General features: G+C 44.3%; 1 protein-coding gene across 3 annotated transcripts; it reads right to left on the bottom strand.

Annotated features, from left to right (window-relative positions):
* Positions 1-160: 160 nt before the first annotated feature.
* Positions 161-25,085, bottom strand: SEC24C (SEC24 homolog C, COPII coat complex component). 3 transcript variants are annotated; one of them, XM_038534366.1, is made up of 24 exons: positions 24,932-25,085; positions 22,941-23,139; positions 20,538-20,673; positions 11,960-12,135; positions 11,380-11,751; positions 10,984-11,120; positions 9,481-9,549; positions 8,081-8,192; positions 7,518-7,645; positions 6,165-6,303; positions 5,842-5,957; positions 5,545-5,669; positions 5,206-5,397; positions 4,905-4,998; positions 4,571-4,687; positions 4,049-4,219; positions 3,462-3,558; positions 3,214-3,359; positions 2,854-2,992; positions 2,588-2,706; positions 2,313-2,492; positions 1,861-2,052; positions 1,540-1,629; positions 161-1,395 (listed from the first exon to the last, which is right to left on the bottom strand). In XM_038534366.1, the coding sequence occupies exons 2-24, from the start codon at positions 23,110-23,112 to the stop codon at positions 1,255-1,257; spliced, it is 3,360 nt and encodes a 1,119-aa protein (XP_038390294.1). In that variant the 5' UTR covers positions 23,113-23,139; positions 24,932-25,085; the 3' UTR covers positions 161-1,254. The 3 variants fall into 3 exon arrangements, with proteins under 3 accessions (XP_038390294.1, XP_038390295.1, XP_038390296.1); XM_038534367.1 differs by lacking the exon at positions 24,932-25,085 and adding an exon at positions 24,056-24,752; XM_038534368.1 differs by lacking the exon at positions 9,481-9,549 and having other exon boundaries at positions 162-1,395.
* Positions 25,086-25,398: the final 313 nt, after the last annotated feature.

Genomic DNA, 25,398 nt, shown 5'->3' with positions numbered 1-25,398 from the left:
CCAGACCCCGCCCTGCGGCGAGCGGCGACCGGACAGGATCCGACGCCCACGGGGCGTGTGACGCATGCGCAGTTCCGCGCAGCCGGCCACTTCCTGGGAAGTGCTAGGCCTCCCAGGATCGAATTGGGGGGGGGAAATGGTAAGTCACGAGTAAAAATGAGGCTGTTACATCTTAATTTATTTTATTTCTTTACAAATTAAAGATGCATTGAAAAATAAACCAATGAAGAGAAATGAGAGGTCCAGAGCAGGGGCATCCCAGGCTGGGAGCAGACAAGCCTGGCCACCATCAAGCCTAGCCCTTGTCCTGCCCCAGCCAGTTCAGGTTGGAAGATAGCTGTCAGCCACTCTGTCAATACCACAGCTCGAGTGGTGTCCGGGCAGGAGAGAACAGAGCTCCAGCCACCTCTGCCTCTCTCCCCAACAACTCCCAGCTTGGAGAATCAGTGTTTCCAGTGGGAGCGCAGAGTGGGAGAGGGGCTGGCTCTGTGAGGTATTGCAAGTTGATGACCAGGCTCCCTACAGAACCATCCAGTGTTGGAGCCTCTCCAGCTGGAAAAGAGGCTGGTACCTCTTCCAGGTCCTAATCTTTGCAATTCATTTCCCAGGCTCATTCATCTGTGACAATGTGCCTCTATCCACTGAGTGATCACCAATCATTACAGGAAAGAGAGAAAAGCTAATCAGCCACTCTCCATAACTTTTGACTTGGTTGCTGATTTCTAGGCCCAAGAAGGACTGACCAACCACTTTTCTCTCCACCATCTATGGTCTATACCCCAGCTCTTGTGCACCTGTATGTTTCATCCCTAATATAGGAAGTTGTTGATGACACTGAGCTGAATTAGCACCCCCCGCCCCCATGGTAACCCTGGGATTCCCACTCCTTCCTGCCTGCCCCTCTCTTCTTGGAGGCTGGTCCAAGGGGACACATAATATTGCCAGAGTCTGGGTGCCTCCAAATCCCCCAACACCGAATCATATACAGTGAACTGAGAAACTACATTCATTACGACAGGATTAGCAGGAAAAGGAGGATAAAGTGAGGGGATAGGGGCACCTTCCATCAGCAGGACATGACAGAGTGGTAGGATACTTGATCCCAGAAAGGTGTCTCCTTATACCTCCCCCACCCCCCAAAGAGATTGAGGTCAGCTTACATGACTTAGATACGGAACTGTTCCAATTTCTCTGCCATCCTGGGATACTTTCTGGAAGCTGGCCTGGGACCCTATTGCCATTTACCCACTTGCTCTAGCTCAGTAGCTGCCGAATTTCCTTGTGCATATGACAGAGAAAGTCCACATACGATGCTCCTCCGCTCAAGCTCTTGTCTTCCACCAGGAAGTGCTTGAACAGCATCTCCAGCTTATCCTCCTGTTTCACCACGATAAGCTATGGCCAAAAGATAGGGTCATTAGGCAGCACCAAAAGGAATGAAATACGCCCTAACATCCCATTATCCAATCACTTATTCCCACCCCTCTTCCAGGGGAGGACTTGACAAAGTAAGAAATGCAGGGTTTAGATCAGTGTTACCTTCATGTACCGTGATCGCTGTGCCCTTAAGCTATCAATGAGGCCTCGCACTTTCTTGGACAGTGGATTATCCAAAACTGGCAAAACGCTCTGCAACACAAAATTAATTTATCCTTATGGTAAAGATACTCTGAGCCCAGTCACATGGGGCAGCACAGAGGTATTCATCATCTGAAACGAGCCTGGGAAATGACAGCACCCTCCCTCCTCCCCAAATACTACCTGCTATTCAAGGGGACTAGCACCCAAGATTTACTGGCTCCCACTCATATCACAAAATGCATTTCCACACCCATATTCCCCTTGACTTCCTGCTCTCACCAAGCCACTGGTGATCTGACTGAAGGAGGAGACATTGAAGAGACTCTGGACAACACCCTGCTGGACACTTGCTCCCACCCACAGGAAGAGGTTGAGCCCATTCTCCAGCAAATATATATCCCCATTGCTTAGACGCTCTTCAGATGCTCGAACTGCTGGCGGTTCAGTGGCACTCTCAATGGGAGACTTTGTCTAAACAAGAGGAAGGGGGCAAAAGGTTATTGACCAAGGACCATAAGACACATTTGTGCCCCCCCCCCCCCCCCACACACACACACACAAAATTTCAGAAAGCTAAATCTCAGTAACCTTCTTAGTGTGGAAATTACATCAGATAATGTAGGTTAAAAACAAATTCACTGGTGTTAGACACAGATAATATTAACTCCTCCCTTCCTCCTATGATGCCCCTTTCTCAACGCAATGTCTCACACCCCAGCCCTCAGTCGCACCAATGGTAGGAGCCGAGGATAAAAGAAGACATTGGTCTCAGCCACATCCATGGAAGTAACCAGCTGTCGGACATAGGCACGGTCATCAGTAGTGACTTCAGCTCCAGGCTGCAGGACATCACTCTTCAACACACAGTTCAGGTAAACTGGAAGTAGCTTCATGCACTCAGGAAGAATCAACTGCAGGGGTTATTAAAGTAAAGTTAATGATCATGAGAAATCTCTCCCAGGTGGAAAAATTTGTCCCAGCAATTCCTTCAATGGGCTTGTCCTACCTGTCCTGCAGAGGAGGGGCTGGCACAGTTCTTTCTGTAACAGGCCAGGATCTGGGCACACTGAGTGATGAGAGTATCACGAACAGTCTTCACAGGGCTATTGAGGACCCCCCGGTATGCTGGAAAGGGAGACAGCACAGTCACTGACTGGCCACCCCATCACATGTGCTTTCCTGCCACCATACCTACCTGGGAGTGCTACATCATTGACAGTCACCTCTCTCTCAGCCCCAATCCCACTTCCCAATCCCTGCCTCTACCCTCACCGAACTTGGCCATGTAGTTGATGAGAGTGTCAGTCTCACAGTTTCTATACAGATCAGCCAGCTGGGTGCAGCAGTTCAGGGCCAGGTTGTGGATGCGGAGCCGTCGCTGCCCTGCACAGCTGGTGTAGAGCAGGGCACACTAGGGGAAAGGAGAAAGGGAGAACTCATACCCTTCCCTCACCAAAGCCCTCTGAAAGCCTGTTCTTTTGCTGTATTATTAAGCTAGAAGAAAGACATGAGCCACCCTACCCCAGACTCTTCTAGTCCTCTCCCCCACCTCCTACCTTCTTCGTAGCAGCCCATTTATAACCAGTATGATATTTGACACTTCCTCCCCAGCCCCTGCCTGCTGCCTGCTACCTGCAGGAGGGCTCCACTCTCTTCATTGAGCCGATCATCATGCTTGAATTCCACAGTCACCGTCTTGTCCCCATCCAGCCCAGCCAGCTCCACATCTGTTGTGTTGCTCATGTAGAAAGCCCCAAAGAAATCTACCGCACGGATACCTGAGACCACGTGGATAGGGTCAGGGCTACAGATATCATAGATGCCACTTGCCTCCCTCCCAGGTTTAGCCCCCAACCTGCTCTTCTCTAACCAGGACTGACCAGTGCTTGTCCGAACGCGCATCACAGCATCAAAGCCAACAACCTTCTGTACATCCCGACGGAGGTCACTCAGGAACCGTTCCTGGTCATTCTCCACCTGCAGCCCCCCAGGCCCAGAGTCACATCACTGACTACATTACGTCCTGAAGACTATCTCCCTGCATCCCCTCCACTCTACAAGCTGCTGAGTCATAACAACAGTGGAGATGATAATAACGATGATAATGATAGCTTTTAAGCATTTACTACATGCCAAATACCACATTAAGTATTTTACGTATAACTACTTGACCCTGATGAAAAACCCTAATTAAGTATTAAAATCCCATTTTACCGATGAAACAAAGAATAATTGAGTAATTCTCTTAGGTCAGACTCTTAGTATTCTGGGAGGGCCAGAATAACAACTAAGGACAATTCCAAGCCTCATGCTCCTAACCACTACCCTTGTGGTTCTCTTCTTTATGTTATAGTCTTCTCCTTCACTAGGATTCCTATTAATGAGTCAGCAGCTAAAGAACTACTCCATGTGTAAGCAGATATTCCCAGTCCTGCTTCCACTTGCCACCCAGAGTCCCATATCCTACCTGAAAGCAAGCATATTTGTAGACAGAGCCACCAGTGAGCTGGGGTACAACAGAGAGTGTGGCCACATCCACATACTGGTTAGGGAAGAGGAAGAGATCTACACAGCAGCCTTGGGCCACACACTCTTTGGCCAGGGTCTGATAGGCACCTGTCTGAGGCTGGAACAGAGTCTGGGGAAGAACAGAAGAAAACATTCAAATACTTCAGCTCTACCCTATTTGAAAACTATATGTTTAATACAGGATATTCAAATATATCGAAGACTTCAGATCTATTTCATAGGTTATTTGCAACAGTAGTAGGACATTCTCTAAAAAAAGAATCTATTGAGGGCTTTGACATGAGATGAGGTAGAGAGGTGTGGGAGCACTAGAGAAGGTTGGCAGTCATAGACTTGACATGTGAAAGAGCAGGGTGTCTAGTCCCAGTCCCCCTTCAAGAAAGTTAAGAGTATTGCATTGTGAAGAATTACCACCTTCCTCTATAATGGAAAGTCCTCCCCCCATCTCCCAGTCCCACACCTTCTCCTTGTCTGTGTTGATCAACTTCCTGTCGTCTCTGTTCTTCAGTTTCCCTGGGGCCTCTGCAATGGGCAGGGAGGTATGGAACAGAAACAGCTTCCCTGCACACTCAGCAGCCTAGGAAAGAGAGGACTACTTGTTCATTCTTTCCTTTATTCAGCTATTATTCATTTATTCCTTCCCTCGTCATTTAGTCAGTGCCAAATACGTCAGATATGCCAGTGATGAGTTACTGGACAGTCATCAATCACTAAAGAAACAGGGGTTATATCCCAAGGTATCAGATGGTCAAAGGAAAGCAAGGCAGAGGAAGTTGCCAAGGTTCTAGCCTTACCTTTAGAGCCTCCATCCCAGCCTGAATAACTGGGGCAAATACTGTTTCTGTCTCCCTTGTGTCTGCGAACATTTCAGGAATCTGATCCAATAAGCTGAAGAGACAGGTGATGGAAGGAAATCAAAATTGCTATCCAGACTCGATTCCTCAGTCCTCAATTCTCTGAAGAATCCAGTGGCCTCTAGACTGAAACTCCTGAGGCACAGTCCCTATCCATCTGCTGACCCCTCTGCTCAACTGTCTGGTCTTCTTTGATTGTACCCACCCCACTCCCACTTTATCTCTACAATCTGGCTCTTACCTCGTGATGACTGCCCGAGACTCGCTAACGTTGACAAGGAAGCCATCCAGCAGCGGCACAAACATGTCAGCCACATCAGATACAACCATCATCTGTGGCTGGGCCAATGAGCTCTTCACATTGTAGAAGTGGAGCACCTTATTATAGGTGACAAAGCCAACACGGATTGCTGATTCTTCTGTTCCTCCCTCCCTGTAGAAGGTAGCATTGTTACCCATACTTGCCATCTTCTTCCCCAGCCAACTTCATGACCTCAAGCTCTATCTACTGAGTCAAGCCGGAACCCTCCCACCCCCATGATTTTGTCCAAAGAAAGCACCTTGTCTCCAGAAGTCTCACCTAGGTAGAAAGTCTAACAGTGACTTGAGCTCCTCACAGAGGAGCCTAACAAGACCACTCCTGATGGCATTGTAGGAGACGTCAATCATGAAGATGAAGGCAGGGGGGCTGGGGAACTTATTGTTCTGCAAAAGAAGGAAATGTTGGGGAGAGAGGTATGGGGTATTGGTAAGCAGACTAGTTGACTAGAGAGAAGTCAACATCAAAGAGGACAACAAAAGGGTGAGGGACGAACACAGCGATTCTTAGTCTCAATGTGCTCCACCCACTGCTCCTCCCCACGCAACTTTCCCTTACCTTGCAGTAATCTACAGTGGCCAAGAATTCATAAGAGCCCAGGGATAGCTCAGGACGGTCATAAGCATCGACACGTTTGCCAGTATGATCCAGATGTTGAAAATACTGGGGGGGAACTGTGGGGGAGCATGCAGAAATTACTCAAATGTCCACTCTCAATCTTAGGAAGTCTTGCCCTGGCTGAGCTCACTCTACTGCCCCACATCCCCATATATGCCCTATTCCCCAGTTCCCGAATAATGGAACCTCACCTATCTAACTAGAAAGAAAATAATGAAGATGCAGTCCAAAACACCCCCCAGTCCCAGCCTCTGTGAACATACCATCATTGATACAACTGCAAAAGCAGCACTGGAAGCGCCTCCCTCCTTCAATGAACTGCATGAAGGGACACATGTATGCTTTGCAGCGATTGCAGCGCAAGGGGCCAGATTCCCCATGGTCCACAACATAGGGTGACGCCTAAGGAGCAAAGGAGAAGAGCTCACACAGAGAAAAGCTACAGTGGGTTGAGACATGTGGCAATAGATGAAGAGGAACGACCTGGAAGGAGGAGGGCATAGCTAAGATATTTTGCCTAAGGAAGGAGTACAGTGAAGGGGAATGAAGATAAATGATGAGGGTACTGGTGACAGGAATGTTCCTAAGAGTTCAAATTCTATAGTTTCCTCTTCTTTCTCCTCTTTAGAATTCCACTTCTTGAATGAGAAGACCTGTGAAAATGGACCTACCAAATCAGGGGCTGCCACAGGCATATAAGGAGAAAGCCAAAGATTATCTAGGATTCTCATTTTTGGCCCTATCTTCAATTCTCTTCACTCTTGCCCTAGGAATCTTAACTTTGCTTCCTTCCCCAACCAAGTACCTGGGACACTGACCCTCCCCCATCCCTGGGTTTCTGTGACACCTACCTACCAATGACCCAAGTAGATGTTATCCTACAAATAAAAGATCAGCGGCCAAGTGTCTAACCATCCCCATTGAGACCCAGAATGAGAAAAACACAGAGCAAGACAGAGAGAAGCAGGATGTAAACTGAGTCTTGGGCTTCCAGTTATAGAGAAATCCATCCTAAATTCAGTAAGCTAGGCCTCCTCTCACCAACATGAGGCTATCCTACCAACGCCTGGCAGAGCAGCTGACAAGCTCGCGCTCTCTTTTCATGCTGATTTCAGGTACTGAGGTGATAAATCAGGACCAAGCCAGGTAAAAGAAGGACTATGAGACCCTAATCTACCCTTTTTTCTTATATGCTGTCCTAACATTCCCTAACTTACCAGGGATGATAGGACTGTACAAAAGAAAAAACAGGATAAAAAAAAAAAAAAAAAAAAAAAAACAGGATAATGTACTTGTAATCATTTGGAGATAACCATGCTATGAGAAGCTTCTGCATTCAGCTGTCTCCTCCCCTACAAGTTGGCCCTACCTCTTTTTCATAGTTTGCCTCCCATATGGACTGTGCTTCCATCCAACAATTTTTAGGATTTTACCTTCATCCCGGCCACCTATGCCATGAGGCATAGGCCCTGGGGTAGAAAGCTATTGAAGATACTCTCCCTTCACACCCAACCAAGACTTCTTCCATTATCAATGCCAGCATCATTTCTAGGAAGAAGTCTTATTCCCTCGCTCTTCTTCCCATTCATTATACTCTAATCCTTTCCCTGACTTACCTCTTCTGGTGGCAGCCTTGCCAATGGCTTGATAACAGCTGCCAGGGGCACCTGAGCCTGCTTAGCCATGTCAGATGTGCAAGGGATATTATAAGATGTGCATCGGATGTATCGGGGACTTGCATTCCCTGGAGGAGGTAGAAAACCTGGGTCAGATCAGAGAATCCCTCCAGACACTAGCTCTCCATTGCTGATACACGCTATCACCACAAAAAATGCTAAAGCAGGTGGCAGCTTTTCCCCTAGAGACCAAGGAGGGACTGGTTTCTGATTGAAGACTGACGAAAGCGAGGCACCCAGGTGGCTCAGTCGGTTAAGCATCCAACTCTTGATTGCGGCATAGGTCATGATCTCAAGCCCCACATTGGGCTCCATACTGGGCAGGGAGTCTGCCTGAGATTCTCTTCCTCTTCCTTTGCCCCTCTCCCCATGTGTACTCCCACTCCCTCCCTCTCTCTCAAATAAATATAAATCTTCAATAAAAAAATGAAGCTGACAAAAGCTTATCCATAAGCTGATAATCTTGGAGAAAAAGCTCTCACAGGGAGAAATACCCTTCTTACCTTGGTCTTTCACCAGGAAGTTCGTGGTGACTAAGGGTGGCACCTGTCCCCGTACTCCAGTAACAAATGGCTCTGAACCCCGGTTGTTCCTGTCATCTTCAATAACCTGAATCTATAGGGAAGAAGTGGAATGAGTGAGATGACAGAAAAAAGGGAACTACCAGGTCCTAGAGAGCCAGGAGAAAAAAAGGCTAGAGCTACAGCATGGAAACTAGTAATTTGCCAAGAAATCCTCATGCATCAGGTCTGTTCTCCTTCTGGAGATCACATAAAATGCTACAATGCCAATCTTCCACCCTACAGTCAGCAGCAAAATGCTAGACAGGAAACACTAGAGAATGGACTTCTTTATGAAATGCCCTGATCCCCAATCAGTAGTGACCACCCCCTTCCCCACCCCCAAGGAAAGCTCCAAGTCTTGTCACAAACCTTCAAACATGATCAGATTCTGCTTCCCTCCCCCATCAAGCCTCCCCTCCCCCTCCTCTCACCAAGACACATCTGAGTCAGAGCTGGAAAACAGACAACAGTAACCATGTAAAAAATGAATCTACCTGGAATGACTCTACACTCAATGAAAGCAGAAGGAACAGGGTGAGGAGAGGATTAAACAGAAATGACCAGGTAAGGTGAGGAAGCAGATGCTGCCTTATTTTCAGGCAAGCATCAGTGTGTCAATATGGGAGAAGAGGATTAAGGACCCAATCCTTACGAGCCCAATCCTCAGTCCCCCACATTTTGACAGACCCAGCAAAAGGAAGGGAAAAAAAAGATCTTGCAAAAGTTATCAGATCTTCGTGTAGCTGATGACCTTTGGTCAGTTACTTTTAAGATGGTTTGGTAAAACCAGAAAAAGTAAGGGGAGAGTAAGACTCCATATCCCACAGCAGAAAGAGTTGAAACATATCAGAGTCAAACAGACCCTCCAGATGAGAAAGCGGCCCACACTTTTCCCAAACCAGCAGTCTCGTCCCCTGTGAGAAATGCCAGTATTCCACACTTGCACCTACCCAAAGTTCCTCCACAAGCTGTAGATAAATCAATCCCCAAAGGGAAGAACCTACCACTCCACTTTGTCCTGTTCTATCAAATGTCACATGCAGGCTCCTAGAGGACCCAGCAGGACCAAAACCAACGCTTAACATGCCACCTGATCCCACCCTTAGAGCCTGATCTACCAACCCATACTCAAAGCACTGCTAACAGCTTGTTATTTCATTACATGATGATTTGAGACATGCACATCCTTCTGGTTTGTAAAAGCAAGGGTCTAGAAGGACTAAGGGAAGAGGATGGAGAGGGATGGACATGGTGGATGAGGTGAAGATGAGGTCACAGACATGCATGGGTGGCATTAACACAGGGATGACACGCATACACATACCACCCCCTGCACTTACTGGACTAGGAATGGCATCAGGGTCTATTCTGTGCCTGGTTTTCTGCTGAGGAGGCAGCTCATTGAGTTGCTTTTAGTGTTTTAATAATAAAGGCAGCAGGGGAATACAGGGAGGGAGACAAAAGAACAAGAAGCAGATGTTACTTCTCTCGACCCCGATGAGTTAGACATGAATAGCTGGAGCCCAGCTTATAGTGCTGAAATCAGGCCCTCTCTAGGTTAGAAATTCCAAGTCTCGCTGGCCCAACACAGAGGCTTTAATGGCTCAGACTATGATATAGAAATATAACAGGGCAAACAAGAAGCAAGCAGAGGTTTTACAGGGAGGGGCTGAATGGGAGAAATCTTAAGGAGGAAGAGGAATGTTCCCTCCAAAAGGCCAAACCTCCCATCTAAGGACTGTGCTTATTAAAGAAGCCTTTCTGGGCAGCCCGGGTGGCTCAGCAGTTTAGCACCACCTTCGGCCCAGGGCCTGATCCTGGAGACCCGGGATCGAGTCCCACATCGGGCTCCCTGCATGGAGCCTGCTTCTCCCTCTGCCTCTCTCTCTTTCTCTCTCTCTCTCTTTGTGTCTCTCATGAATAAATAAATAAATAAAATCTTTAAAAAAAAAAAAAAAAAAAGCCTTTCCTGACACCCAACTAGACTCTCCTTTGCCCTGGAGGGGAAAAGGAGAGGCTGCTTAATCCTCTAGGGTCCCTCTTAGCCAACAGGGTCCTTCACCATGGTAATTCCCCAAAGGAAGAGGGAAGAGAACAGAATGGAATATGACAATGGCTAAGCATGGTGAGGTAACTGACATAGCAAATGTTGTAGACAGAACTATAAACTACCCCCACTTAGGAGTACAGTCCCAGCCTCTATTCCAAGTAGGATAAGAAGGCTTGAGGATTCTGATGATGGCTCTAAGGGTGAGATTCACCCTCTTCCTGGGAAAAACAGCTCCCCCACATTGCCCTTATAAACTATAGATCACTTTCCCCCAACTACATAGCAAGATTCTAGCCAACAAAAGTACTGGAGGTTTCCTCCTAAAATACTGTCCAGCTAGGGGCAGAGAGAAACCAGTGAGGCTTTCCTTCTCTTAACACCTACCATCAGAGAATTCCCACCAGCTCTACCCATTAAGCAGACTGCTACCCTGCCAAATCTAAGAGGGCAAGACCTGGACCCAGCTATTATTCCATAGAAGGGGAGAGGTTACCATGCTATGTCCAACAGTGACAGAATGCAGCACTCAACCCAGAGCTCTACTGACACTACTTATCACTCTTGGCTTCCCCTCCTTTCCTGCCCAGCTATGGAGTAAAATTGCCTCCAAAAGTCTTCCAGGGCCTCAAGCTCCAGTTCAGAGTCAAAAATCAAATCTAGGTTCTACATCTACAAGAAGATGAATGAAAAGGGAAAATAATCGGAAAATGCTAGGCAAAGATCTCATCTAGACTGACTCATTTTTCTGGCAGCCACAAACTCCTTCCCTAGGACCACATAAGTATCTACTTACAGGGCTTGGGATGGCATCAGGATCCAGGCGTTTAGGAGGCAGTGGTTGAGGAGGCCCAGGCTGACTGCCAAAAGTGGGTGCTCCTGGGTAGGGACTTCCATAATTGGGCTGAGGACCCCGGGCTGGTCCAAAGGAACCTGAGAGACAATGGCACAAGATTCATAAATTCAAAATACCCTCCCTGTTTCTTCTTAAGGCCTCAGGAAAATGGCTAGACTCCTCTAAGTGCAGAATTATGAGGTAATAGCCATTCAGAGAAAGGTCACACTATCTGAACTAATACCCTGAAACTGTCCATCTAGGTTACCACTTAGCAAGCAATACTAAAGGCAAACAAAAAAACACCTGAATAGCTGAAGCCTTTGGCTCCTAGACGGACCTTGGGAAAAAACTCACCATTTTGCTGCAGCTGATAGCCTGGCTGCTGGGAGGAGTGCATAGGTGGCGGTGGTCCTGGCGGCCCAGTCATTTGGGTGCCAGGAGGCAGAGCTTGAGGAGGAGGTGAGGACACGTGGTTGGGCTGGCTCAATGAGGGCCCCCCAAAACCCTGTCCAGGCAGGAACGGACCAGTCATCGAAGGCATCCGAGGACCCCCTGAAGCTGGGGATGTGAAGGTGGAGGCCTGTGGTGGGGCAGATCGCTGGGGAGGCTGGGCCCCAAGATGACCCTGGGCCTGGCTAAGGGGAGGAGCCTGGCCCTGAGGATAAGAGCCATACAGACCAGGGTTGGGGAAACTTCCTGAGGCTGAGGCCAGTGATGCTGGTGAGCCTGAGAAGTAGAAGAGGTAGAGTCAGAACCCTAGTCATTTTGCCTTCTTAATCAGTAAATCACTCCTTTTCCACATGAGGAGCAAGAATGGTTGTCCCATTGGCTGGCATTCAGAAACACTAGAAATAAAAGGGATTCAGGTATACCCCAGAGTCTGATGCTTCTAAAAAGAAGGAGATAGTCACATTCCTGGGTCATTTCTACTCACCATAGCCTAGCCCCACAGGGGGAAGGGCTGGGGCCACAGCACCACTGATCTGCATTCCGGCCAGCTGAGCAGTCACCTGTGCACTTGTCGGGGGAGGGCCATAGGGCTGAAGCACAGTTGGCTGGCTGACCACAGGGGCCAATGGGACTGACCCAAAGGGCTGAGACCCTGGGAACCTGTGAGGACAAGGAAGGCAGAGATGACAAGCATGCTGGGACACCCTTCAAAGTTGGCAGGAGCTCCACATCATACAGGAAACTATACTTTTCTACAGCATCTTACTGTCATCCTGGGCTGTTTTATGGCTTTGTACTTTTGTACACTTGTAGATACATTACATTCCCAATGATCTACACTATGATTATCCATAGAAAATCTTGTTTTTCATTAGGTTCACTCCACAAACATATGCCAAGCACCTTCAGATCAAGTATTATTTACTCTACTAGATTATCACTTCCTCTGACTTAATCCTTTGTTGAAAAATTGCCTCAATAAACAAACAAAACACTTCAGTATTGTAAGTAGAAGTCCTGAAGAAGCTGGAAAGTGTGCAGATACATTAACACAATAGGCACTTAATAAATGTGGGATCAAACAAATGCAGTTTGTTTTACTTTTAAACCAAAGTATTTAAAAAATATATATAAATAAATAAATAAATAAATAAATAAATAAATAAATAAATAAATAAACCAAAGTATTTAACTACTTTATCCTGGTAAAGTTGTTAAGAGCAGAGTAGGTCAGCTGAGTTTGACACTGTACTAATCAGAAAGATGATGCCAACTCTACTAGAACGGGAAACAGGACATAAACCAGATAGCCTTCTAGCTGAGTTTATCTAGCAAAAGCCTCATTACTTGGATAGCTACACTGGACATTCCCATGGTATTAGATGGGACATTAAAATATAAATACAAAATTATTCCGGTATCATTACGTATCAGCAAGTAACTGCACTGGCACTTATGGTGATATTACTGCAGAAATCTACAACACAGATTATTGTACATAACAAGCTCCATATGCAATTTCATGAATGAATCAAATTCTTCACAATAGTTAGTTACACTGAAATTCTGATTTATCCTTTCTTCTTATTTTGTCTCTACTGAATAACTAACCAAATATAATAAAGTATATTTGGTTAGTTCCTATTAGTGTTGTAGTTTAACACTTTTCACTCATTCATTCATTCAACTACTCTTTCCTGAGCGTTATGCTAGTCAACCTTTCACCTCCCTAAGCTCTTTGTTGGGCTTAGCATTTCTTGTTTTCCACAGCACCAAACATACTGTTAGCTCCATAGCCAATGCTCATAAATCCGTGTCAGAATAATCATATTCCATGGTCACTACTCCATTAATATGAATGCTATCAACTACCCACTGTTACTCCATCACATGCCCTAGTAATATCTGTAAACAGGTTCACAACTTTTAAAGCATCTCTAAGTGCTTTATTTAATTCTCATAGCAAAATGAGTGCATAGGTGGTGGTGGTCCTGGCAGCCCCTGAGCAGATAGAAGAGTGAGACATGAAGAGTGTAAGTGGCAAACCAAGCTAGAACCAACCCCAGAACTGATTTTAGTTCAATGTACTTTACTTTGTAATTGTAAAATATAACTGAAATAGAAAAAAAAAAAAAACATAGGATAAATATGTACTGATGAATAATTATTCAAACACCAATGTAACTAAAAACAAAGTCAAGAAAAAGAACACACTAGCACCGAAAGACCTTATGTGCCTCTCCTCCATCACAGCCCTCCTTTTTCTCCCAGAGGTAACTGCTTTCCTAACTTCCTAATAATCATTTCCTTGTCTTTAGAGCAACGTAATTCAGGGGTGTCTGGGTGGCTCAGTGGGTTAAGTGTCTGACTCTTGATTTCAGAGCCTCATGTCAGATTCTGCGCTGGGCAGAGAGATTCTCTCTCTCTCCCTCTGCCCCTTCCCCGCCCCCCTAAAACAACAACAACAAAAAACAGTTCGCTTTTTTTTGGGGGGGGGTTATTTATTTGACAGAGCACACAAGTGAGCACAAGCGGGGGGAACAACAGAGGGAGAGGGAGAAGCAGGCTCCCCACTGAGCAGGGAGCTCGACCTGGGGCTTGATCTCAGGACCGTGAGATCATGACCTGAGCCAAAGGCAGAGGCTTAACCAACTGAGACACCCAGGTACCCCGACTTTTTAAAACTTTTGTAAATAGAATCATATTATACATACTCCCTGGGTTTGGCTTCTTTTGTTCAACTATGATTATGAAATTCATCTATAATGGCTGACATTGCCTTTCATCATTAAATGTTATTCCACTAAATAAATAAGCCATGATTTACTTAAGTACTTTAACGTAGATGGATATTTAAGTTTTTCTATTTTTTTAATAATACAGTGTTGCTATTTATACATACATGAATTTTTCTAAGGCATATATCTATGAGTGAATTGCTAGATCATAAGGTATGTATATCTTTAATTTTAAGAGATAATTCCAAATTATTTCCCCAAAGTAGTTGTTCTTAATTTGCATCTGACCACTGAATAACAGTTCCTACTACACCATATCCTTAGCAATATTTGGGACTGTTAGACTTTAATTTTGCCACTTTGATGGATACATAGTAGAATCTTATTATGCGGGATGCCTGGGTGGCTCAGCGGTTTACCACCTGCCTTTGGCCCAGGGTGTGATCCCAGAGTCCCAGGATCGAGTCCCACGCCAGGCTCCCTGCATGGAGCCTGCTTCTCCCTCTGCCTAGGTCTCAGCCCCCGCCCCCCTCTCTCTCTGTGTCTCTCATGAACGAATAAATAAAATCTTAAAAAAAAAAAAAAAAAAGAATCTTATGCTTTTTGATTTGGACTTTTCTTATGAGATTGAATAGCTTTTTAATATGTTCTCTTTTTCAAAATATCTTAATTGTACTATACTCACTCCTCTTGTGATGATGTGAGATGATAAAATGCCTACGTGATGAGACAAAGGGAGTAAATGATGTAGGCACTGTGATGAAGTTACTACTGACCCCATGATAGTACATCAGAAAGAGGATCATCTGCTTCCAGACTGCAGAATGGGAGACTACTATAGTGGTTGCTTAGGGTACAGGGGGGATTGAAGGAATAGCTAATTAACAGTAGCTACTGAGCTAAAGGATATGGTGTTTCTTCTTGAAGTGATGAAAATGTTCTCAAACTGAGGTGATGGTTGCACATATCTGTGAATATACTAAAAACCAATGAACTGTATACTTTAACTGGGCAAACTGCGTAGTATGTGAATTTTATCTCAATTAAGTTGTTTTTAAAAATCCAGCCAAATAAAATTGCCCTAAAACCTCATACCTCCTGCCAGCTTTTGCTCCTCCTTTAGCCAAACATTACAAAGAATTGGTCTTTATCTCCATGTCTTTGGTTCCTATTTCCCTTTCTTTTTAAATATCATTCTTTCTGGGTTTATTTTCCTGTTTTTTTGTTTTTTTGTTTTTTGAGATTTTATTCATTTATTCATGAGAGATACAGAGAGAGGGACAGAGACACTGGTAGAGGGAGAAGAGGCTCCCTGTGGAGAGCCTAATGTGGGACTCAATACCAGGACCCTGGGATCACAACCTGAGTCAAAGGTAGATGCTCAGTCACTGAGCCACCCAGATGCCCTATTTAATAGTTTTCTCAACCAAGGTCTATACATAGTAAACTCTCAGTCTGTTTGTAAATGTCTTTATCTGTGCTTTCTCCTAGCTAAGTACAAAATTCTACACTGACAATTATATTCCCTTAATGCTTTTAAGATACTAGTCCACTATCTGATCTCCTATAATAGTCTCTATTTAATCTAGTCAATTTATTTTCTCTCTGAGAATCCTTTACAGCCTGAGTTGAGAGTGTAGTTGTTTTACATTTGCTTCTATAATATACTCCCATGATACTGCCACCCAAGATGACATTTTTTAAAAAAGCTTATAAATATAATTTCCAGGGGCACCTGGGTGGCTCAGTTGGTTAGGTGTCTGCCTTTGGCTCAGGTCATGATCTCAGATCCCAGGATTGAGCCCCACGTTGGACTCCCTACTCAGTGGAGCCTCCTTCCCCCCCTCCACTGCCCCTGCTCATGCTTTCTCTTACTATCTCTCTTTCTCTCTCTCAAATAAATAAAATCTTAAAAAAAGAAAAAAAAGAAATTCAATTTCCATAGCATTTGATTCATTCATTCTTTTTAAGTGTACAATTCAATGACTTTTAGTAAATTTATGAAGTTGTACAACCATCACCAGAATCCAATTTTAGAACATTTTCATTACCAAAGAAGATCCCCTGTGGGGAGCCGATACAGGACTCAATCCCTGGACGGGGATCATGCCCTGAGCTGAAGGCAGATGCTCAACCACTAAGCCACCCAGGTGTCCCCAAAATACTTATCTTTAAAAAGAAGTGACTGATGGATTCAAGAGTAGAAGTACAGAATCCTATTAGGAGGTTGTTGTAGTAGTTCAGGTTTAGGATGGTAGTGGTAGGGGTAGTGAGAAAGAGATTTGGGATATGTTTCACAGGTAGAGTTAGTAGGATTGCATGTGAGACAAGAGAGAAAGAATAAGTGTCAATGTCTTTTAACCTGCTAGCTTAAGCAACTGGGCAAATAGTAGTGCAGAAGCCTGCTTCTTCTTCTGTCCATGTCTTTGCCTCTCTCTCTATGTCTCTTATGCATAAATAAATATAATCTTTAAAAAAATAAAAATAAGTATTTTTTAATTAGTAGAGAATGAGGAGAGTATATGCTAAATTTTTAACAGATACTATTTTCAGTAATCACATTTGTGATAATGTTAGTACTATTTACTGAGACTATTGTATATAATAATGGATAAAATAAATGAGAAATTATGGCATACTTCAATATTCTAATTCCATCATCCCCATGGCCTCAAGAAAAAGAGGAGATGGGGTGCCTGGGCTCAGCTGGTTGGGTGACTGGCTTTTGGTTTTAGCTCAAGTCATGATTTCTGGGTGTTGGGCTCTGTGCTCAGTGGCGTGTCTGCTTGGGGATTCTCTCCCTGTGCCTCCCCCTCACTTGCACACATAGGAGCATGGTCTCTCTCTCCTTCAAAAAGTTAAATAAATCTTTAAAAAATAAAATAAAGAGAAGAGATACAGATATAGAGGATAAGAGAAGTCTCTATAGTCTTGAATTTGAATTGGAAGTACAAATATAAACTAAAGAGAACATATTTATATATGTAGATATGTGTTTCTTAACTATGCCCACTGAAAAGGACCAGAAATAACCAATCAGGTAGCAACAAACATGCCTAGTGCCCTATAAAATGTCATTTCTCACCAACAAAATAAAGGATTTTTTGGAAAAATGGCTAATTCCTAGTCTGGGGTTTAAAATATATAAGATAATCTTAGAACATCTTTTCATACCCAAAGATTCCTTAGGGTCATCCCAAAAGTACTCAGGATTCAAATTGAAGAGATTCCCATTGGTCAAAGATGGGGCACTCTAAGCTTTAATAATGATGGTTAACTACAGTGGACTGAAACCTAGCAAATATGCTTAAATTCACAATAACATTAAGAAGAAAGAATTGGGAGGCACACGGGTGGCACAGTTGGTTAAGCATCTGACTTGGTTTTGGCTGGGGTCATGATTTCAGAGTGGTGTGATCAAGCACAGCAATGGGCTCTGCTCAGTGCAGAGTCTTTCTGGAGTTTCTCTCTCCCTCTGCTCCTTGCCCACTGCACACTCACTCGCTCGGTCTCTTAAATAAATAAATCTTTTTTTTAAAAAAAGGAAGAAATGGGTCAGCCCAGGTGGCTCAGAAGTTTAGCGCTGCCTTCAGCCTGTGGTGTGATCCTGGAGACCCGGGATTGAGTCCTGCGTCAGCTCCCTTCATGGAGCCTGCTTCTCCCTCTGCCTACGTCTCTGCCTCTCTCTCTCCCTCTCTCTGTGTGTCTCTCATGAATAAATAAATAAAATATTTTTTAAAAAAGGAAGAAATGATCACCTTCGGTAGATAAGAGAGGACCAATTCATTCTCTTATAAACTGGTAAATAAAGGTAAATGAATTGCACAAGTGGTAACCAAATAACACATGAGGAGAAATGTCAATAATTATATTCAAACAAATAAATAAATGAAAAAGAATTTAAAAGTATCACCATCTTGGAAACCCAACAAATTCATAAACATATATATTAATAAGCACTAACAACTGCCAACACAAAACTATCACAAAAAAAAGAAAACAAGATATTAGGAAAACAAGTCTCTGGATCAAGCTGCCAATTGGCAAAGAATACAAAGAACACATGGAACTCTGAGATGGAATTTGCAACCAGGAGAATCCAGACTGTGGGAAATTCTTTAGGTCAATTGGCTTCAGTTCTTTAACAGATAAATAGAAAAAGAAAGAGATAGAGAGGGAACCCACAGACTTAAAAGACACATCAAGTTGTTTGTTTTTAAATAGGCAAACAACAGTTTGCCACAGTTTACAAACTAAGCTGTGGTATCTAAAGATGTATATTTGGGTGTAGACGATTTTTAAAAACATAAGAAAGTGGTTACTATAAGAGGATAATCATTACTTATGGGGATAAGGAGAGAGTTATGATTGAATTAAAGCACCTGGAAGGGGCTCAGGTGTGTGGCCGAATTGCATTTCTTCATCTGGGTTGTAGTTATAAGGGGTTCCCTTTATAATAATTTACTAAGCCTGTGCTCACTTCAGCAACACATACACTAAAATAATTTACTAAGCCACACATTTCTTTTATATGGGTTGTTTTGGTATGTGTTTTATATTACAATGAAAAGATCGATTGCATAAACAAACAAATGAAGAAATAAATGCAAACATGTTACTCCCCAGCTCAAAACTCTCCAATGGCTTCTCACTGCAACTAAAATCAATTTTACACTTCTTACTACAGCTTACAAAGCACTATATGATAGGGCTCTTGCCTATATTCCTGTCTTTTCTCATCCACTCTCCACTCTGCTCTAGCCACACTGGCCTTCTTGCTCTCTTTCCCATCCACCAAATTTTCTCCCTGAGGGCCTTTATAGTTGTTTCCTCTATCCAAGACACTCCTCTTCCAGATCTTTGGCTAGCTCCCTTTATCATTTCACTGATGTTTCAAATATCATTTCAAGGAGGCTTTCCTTGACCAATGTAGTTAAAACAGCTCCCTACTTCCTCACAAGACATTCTGTATATCCTTACTCTGTTTTGTTTTTGATATTTGTCTACTTGTTATCCTCTGTGTACTCCACTAGATTATAAGTTCCATCAAGGCAGAGATTTGGTCTGTTTACTGCTTTATCTCCAAACTCTAAGTGGTTCTTTTTTTTTTTTTTTTAAGATTTATTTATTTATTTATGATAGACATAGAGAGAGAGAGAGAGGGGCAGAGACAGGAGGAGGGAGAAGCAGGCTCCATGCCGGGAGCCTGACGTGGGACTCAATCCCGGGACCCCAGGATCGCGCCCCGGGCCAAAGGCAGGCGCTAAACCGCTGAGCCACCCAGGGATCCCCTATCTCCAAACTCTAGAACAACATCCAACACATAAAAATACAAAATAAATATTTTTGGGCAGATGAATGAATGACTTCTCTATACTGCTTCTCAGTGTTTTCCAACACACAAGGTTAGGGAGCACTTCCTGGGCTCTTTCTATAGGCTAACTTTCTATGCTAAACATGTATCTTCTGGACACGCAATAAAAATGTCAAAAAGTGACTCTTCCATTACCACACAACACACCTTACTCAGTTATACTTTATTCTTTGTTTACCAAGAAACAAACAACAGTCCAACAGAGATGACTGCCTTTCTTTAATGGACTTCAATATAAAGACAGTTGTTTATTGGATCATATGCCACCAAAATTTTTATCATTTATATGGCTTTTCCTTGAGTATCTTTCCTTTCATCACTGGTCACACCCAAACTTAACCAATAAGTCCTACTAACTGCCTGATCTAGAGGAAAAGTAGAAATCAGAAGAGACATAAATAATTCTGAGATCCCGGGCAGCCCCAGTGGAGCAGCGGTTTAGCACTGCCTGCAGCCCAGGGCGTGATCCTGGAGACCCTGGATCGAGTCCCACATCAGGCTCTCTGCATGGAGCCTGCTTCTCCCTCTGCCTGTGTCTCTGCCTCTCTCTCTCTGTGTCTCTCTCATGAATAAATAAATAAAATCTTAAAAATGATAATAATAATAATAATTCTGAGATCCCTTTTTCTTGTTTCTCCCTGAAGACAGGTTCAGTAGGATTGCAACAATTATGGAAGCTATATGTCTAGTCAAGAAAAAAACTCAAGTTCACAGAAGGAGAAAGAATATACAAAAGAACTTAGGTACAAAGACGGGTTAATGATCTACAGAGTGGACAACAGCAGCACCTATAACCTGGAAAAATGAAAACTAAATACCAAAAAAATGGAGGGAAAAGAGAAAAGGATCTAAGAGAAAGGCAAAGAAAAACAGTAGAGGAAATAGGCCCTCATCCATTCCTAATTCTTCTAGTTTCATCAGACCCATGTTAGGCTGACCCAAGTACATACCTCTGCATCTGAACAGTGGAGCTTGGCCCATTCTGTACATCTCCTTGGCCAAACTGGCCATATGAAGCCTGGCCACAAGGGGCCTGTGCTGTTGAGGCTGGAGGTGCCTCTGAAGAAGGTGGGGCTCTTGACACACCTGAGGGTAAAGGACAGAAACTAAATGATTGGGAAATAACTTTCTTCTCCACCCTGAGCAAGGAACATAAAGCAAGGAAAAATAAGCTCAGATCTTCACTGGCATAATACCACAGCTTTGCAATCAAAAGTTTACCATGAACATGCAACTCTAGTTACAGAAGATTGTCAACATGGGTGACCAATCAGAGTCTCTACTCTCCTAGATATAGTACAGGTGAAGCTGTAACCAGAGCTACAAGAATATTGAGGCTTCCTCTGATCACCATAGACTCTCACTCAATCCAGGTCAGTCTAATGTTCTTACCCTAGACAAAAAGTCAACTCTTTAAAAAAAAAAAAAAAAAGAGAGAGAGAAATTTTATTTTATTTTTTTAAGATTTTTATTTATTTATTCATGAGAGAGAGAGAGAGAGAGAGAGAGAGGCAGAAATACAGGCAGAGGGAGAGGCAAGTTCCATGCAGGAAGCCTGATGTGGGACTCGATCCCGGGACTCCAGGATCATGCCCTGGGCCAAAGGCAGGCACTGAACCACTGAACCACCCAGGGATCCCCAGAGATTTTATTTTAAAGTAATCTTTATGCCCAATATGGGGCTCAAACTCACAATCCCAAGATCAAGAGTCACATGCTCCACCAACTTGGCCAGGAAGGCACCCCAAAAAGTCAATTCTTTTAAGGAAAAGATCCTACTCCAGAACTCAGACACTTAAAGCATATGAGAAAGATGGTGCAAAAGATAATCAAGTAATATACTGAACCAGATTACAAAGAAAAGTTCCTCTTGGGGAGATCATTCTGTCAACCTCTTTTTCATATATGCTACTTATTCTAACCATCTTTTCACCCACATCCAAGTGTTGATGCTCCCAATATCACATGGCACGGGAAAGTGTTCTCATAGTTTGGAGACTGCCCAGTGGTTCAGTCAGGACAGTTGATTTGCGCTCCCATTAGTGCTGCCACCTTTGTCTTCACAAAAGCTGTACTCTGTCCTTTCTGCTCATCAGAGGTGCATCAAAGCTATTTCTACTACCCCCAACCTTTCTGCATACCATCCCCAACCATCCTTCTCACATGAAATGCAGGGAATTAGTAAGTTGGCACATCACTTTGGAAATGTTGCTGACCCCTATTCAAACAATTGTTCTATTTTGCTCTGTTCCTCAGTAGAGATTAGAAAATTCAAAACCTGCCTACAGACTAATTAATCTGAACCTGATCACTAGCTATCACAGAACCAGATTCGTTTTCCTTTCAATAACAAAGCTTCCTCTTGAGGCAATGCCAAACTCCATCCTGATAAGCCAGGACTTGAAAGATCAGAAGTGGACTCTGTCCAGCCAAAGTCTCAACCCAGACTAAGGTTCTTCCAAAGACATGAGACCTAATCTCACCACTTAACAATTTTTTTTCTCAAAATTATATTTAAAATGGTAACACTTCATTCATTTCCCAAATCTTACTTATGCCTTCTTGGTGCCTTCTTTTCCCATATCCCTGTATGGAATTTACTATCTTAAAAAGCATAAAATGTTTGGCATACTCTAAGTCTTCAGCTAGCCCAACCAAAGATCTACCGTTAACCATTTTCCAAAAAGCCATATGGACAATCTGTAGAGTACCAGCTGCTCTTCTTGAAAAAGTAACATAAAAGTCAAACACTGATCCTAAGGCAGCACCAGATTAGTCTTCTCTTATTTCCCTGATATTACAGAGCATCTAAGAAGCAGAGGAAACTCAAGTACTCAAGTGAAAGCAAAGAATGATATCAGTAGAAAGATATAAGAAGTACCACTGCACTTTTTATCCATGAATTAGCTCCCCATGTCTCAGGGTCATTTATAGATAAAACCATCAATCCAATGAGGCATTATCAATATATATATGAGGAACACGTAATTTCAGCGAGATTTTAGGTTAAAGGGAACCGGCAGTCCTGGCCACAGACTCTGCAGGAGTCGTGACCACAACCTTTCCATCCAGCTGTGAACAAAGCAGGCAGTTGAGGCTGTATAGAGTGACACTCACATGAAGTGAACTGCCACTGAAACTGGAAGATGTGCTTCCACTAGATGTTTTAAGGCAGAACCTATTAAAAACAGGGAAAGGCAGACTGCCCACAGAATTCTCAGTGACTGAGAACCAGAGTCATGTTCCTCAATCCCATCTACCTCAACTCTCTAGGCAGCTTAGGTAGGGCAATGCCACCCAACCTGAACACTACTGATTCCCCTCCTTAGCTCAAAGAAAACTTGGAAACATACCTGGGGGAGATGTTTGCTGATAGCCTGGTACTGGGCCATTGTAAGCTCCATAGGGAGTGGTGGGGGCTGTGGACCCTGGTTGCCCACCATAGCTGGATTGATGATACCCTTGGTAGACAGGCTGGGGCTGCCCAAATGGCGGCACAGGTGGAGCTGACTGGTTGACGTTCATTATGAGTGCATCCCCACTTAGTCTCACCTAAAAGATGAGAAAGGAGAGAAAATAGTCAAAATCAACTTCTAAAGAGTCAAAATCAATAATCAATAGAAAATAGTAAAAATCAATAGTCAATAGAAAATAGTCAAAATCAATTTCTAAAGGATAGCAGCTATATAGGCTAGGAAGCAAGACATAAAAAAAGACTGACCTTACCAGGCAGTTATCAGCCTAATTGCTCCCATACTACCACATAATCTTTGTAATTTTCTTCCCAGCCAGTAGTCAGATTACTTCCTCAAAGTAAAGATTTGTTACTGTGAACCCCATGCTTTGTCACTGCCAAGAGGGTATAAATTTCAACTTCAGATAGGTCCAATGGATGGAGCAACAGCCTCCATTCCTAAGTGGTATGAGTTCTAGCGTCTAGTCTCACACTGACTCCTGCCACTGATGAACTACTGTGATATTATAAGTAAATGAAACAATGTTCCACTTTCCATTCATTCACTCTAGCATGGATTCATTCAACAAACACTGAATACCCTCTAATATGCTAGTCACTCAGGCTACACATATAAACAGATCAGCTAAATTCCCTCCTTCTCAAAAGACAAATACAGAGTAACTGATTAGAGAAATGCAATCCTTTGGCTGAACTGCAATAATTCAAATGCTACTCCATTCCCAGTCTTCCCACCAAAAGAATGTATGGATTTGAGAACGGAAGCACTAAAATCATTAAGTGTAAAGGACACCCACAAACTCTAGCAAGGTACCAGACTCCAGCCAAGCGCAGGGCAGGTACAAAAACTTCTCACAATAACCTATGAAAACAGTTCAAAGATCAATGACAAAGATTTCATGTAAAAAGATCACCTATCCTTCAAGCAGAGGGACTAGGAATATTTCAAATCCCATGCCCTTCTCCAACTCCATTTCTGCTTTCCTTATATACCTGTCATGAATCTAGACCACCACTGAAGTTATTACAATCTTGTCCAGCAACAGAGGAATGACTTAGAGGGCCTTTCGTGGGTCCTTCCAAGAACAAGACTGTCTGATCACATCTAAACAGCCTTATTCTGACTACTCTACAGACAGATGGGGCACAAGAAGCAGGAGAGTTCACAGCCGCTGGAGTAGAACAATGGGCCTCTCCCATTTGCTAGAGAGGGTCATCTTGATTACAGAAACGCTGAGCTGCTCCTGGACTGGAATTCTTTAAACGTAAGCCATCTCAGGTACTGTTCTTCCAAATCCTAAGCCTTGCACCGGTCACAACACTCAGCTTGACAGAGGACCCCTTCTTCCCCTGTATCTTCCGAAAGTCAGTGTGAGGGCGGGGGCCGGAGGAAAGGAGCTTCTCCGCCAGGAAATAATCTCACACCCCAGAGTTGGGCGAAAGGCTCAAGTCTGGACTCCATTCTGGGTAGACAGCCGAGAGTGACAACCCAGGGGGCGGGGCAAGCTTCCTAGAACTCTGAAAGTAGTCGAGCTTGTGGAGGCTGGGAGCGCTGGGAATTAAGACCAAGAAGCCAAACTAGCATCTCGGGCCACGACGAGAGGGCTGATCCATTGAGCATGGAGATCGAACGGCTTGCGCCCTTCAACAAGCTCCGGGCAGGAAGCGGGAGCCGGAATCTGGGCCGGGAGCAGAGAAGGGGAGATCTAGAACTGATCCAGGATTCTGGATGCGTGAGGTGAGGGTCTCTCCTCGTGCCCCGCCCCCAGGCTCCTCCCTTCCTGCTCAGACCAGACCCCGATCAGGCCAGTGGTACCCCGGCCTCTCCCCTGCTTTCCTACCCACCAACCTCCCGATGCCACTCCTCACCCGGCTCCAGATCCAGGTTCGACTTCGTTCCTAACGTCAAGGCTCCCAGGCCCAACTTCCGGTTCCGAGGGGGACTGAGCCTCGTCCCCGGAAGTTCCTCCCCCACGCCCTGGGGGCGACCACTCCTTCTGCCACGTCTGCAGGAGACGCGGCCTCAAGAACCCGGATGCCGCGCATGCGCCACTGCTCTCCTCGCGTCATGGCTACCCCCGGGGATTCTCCGCAGAATCTTTTGCATTTCCGCCTTTTATTTTTCCCCCAGATGTTCTGGTCACTTTATAGTCCCGCTAAGATGCGATCGAGAAGGCTGTGCCAAGCTATGTTTAGTAACGCTTCCACAATCCCCCTATGACACATTAGTGACCTCTCTGATCTCTAGTCGTAGCCACTTCCTGCTGACCCCTGACCCCATTGATTTCCGTCTACGGAGATGCTTTCACCTAGGACTCTTGCTGGTTCTGAGATCA

This window comes from Canis lupus, chromosome 4, assembly GCF_011100685.1.
Source record: "Canis lupus familiaris isolate Mischka breed German Shepherd chromosome 4, alternate assembly UU_Cfam_GSD_1.0, whole genome shotgun sequence".
NCBI lineage: Eukaryota > Metazoa > Chordata > Mammalia > Carnivora > Canidae > Canis > Canis lupus.
This window is presented reverse-complemented; position numbering and strand designations above follow the sequence as displayed.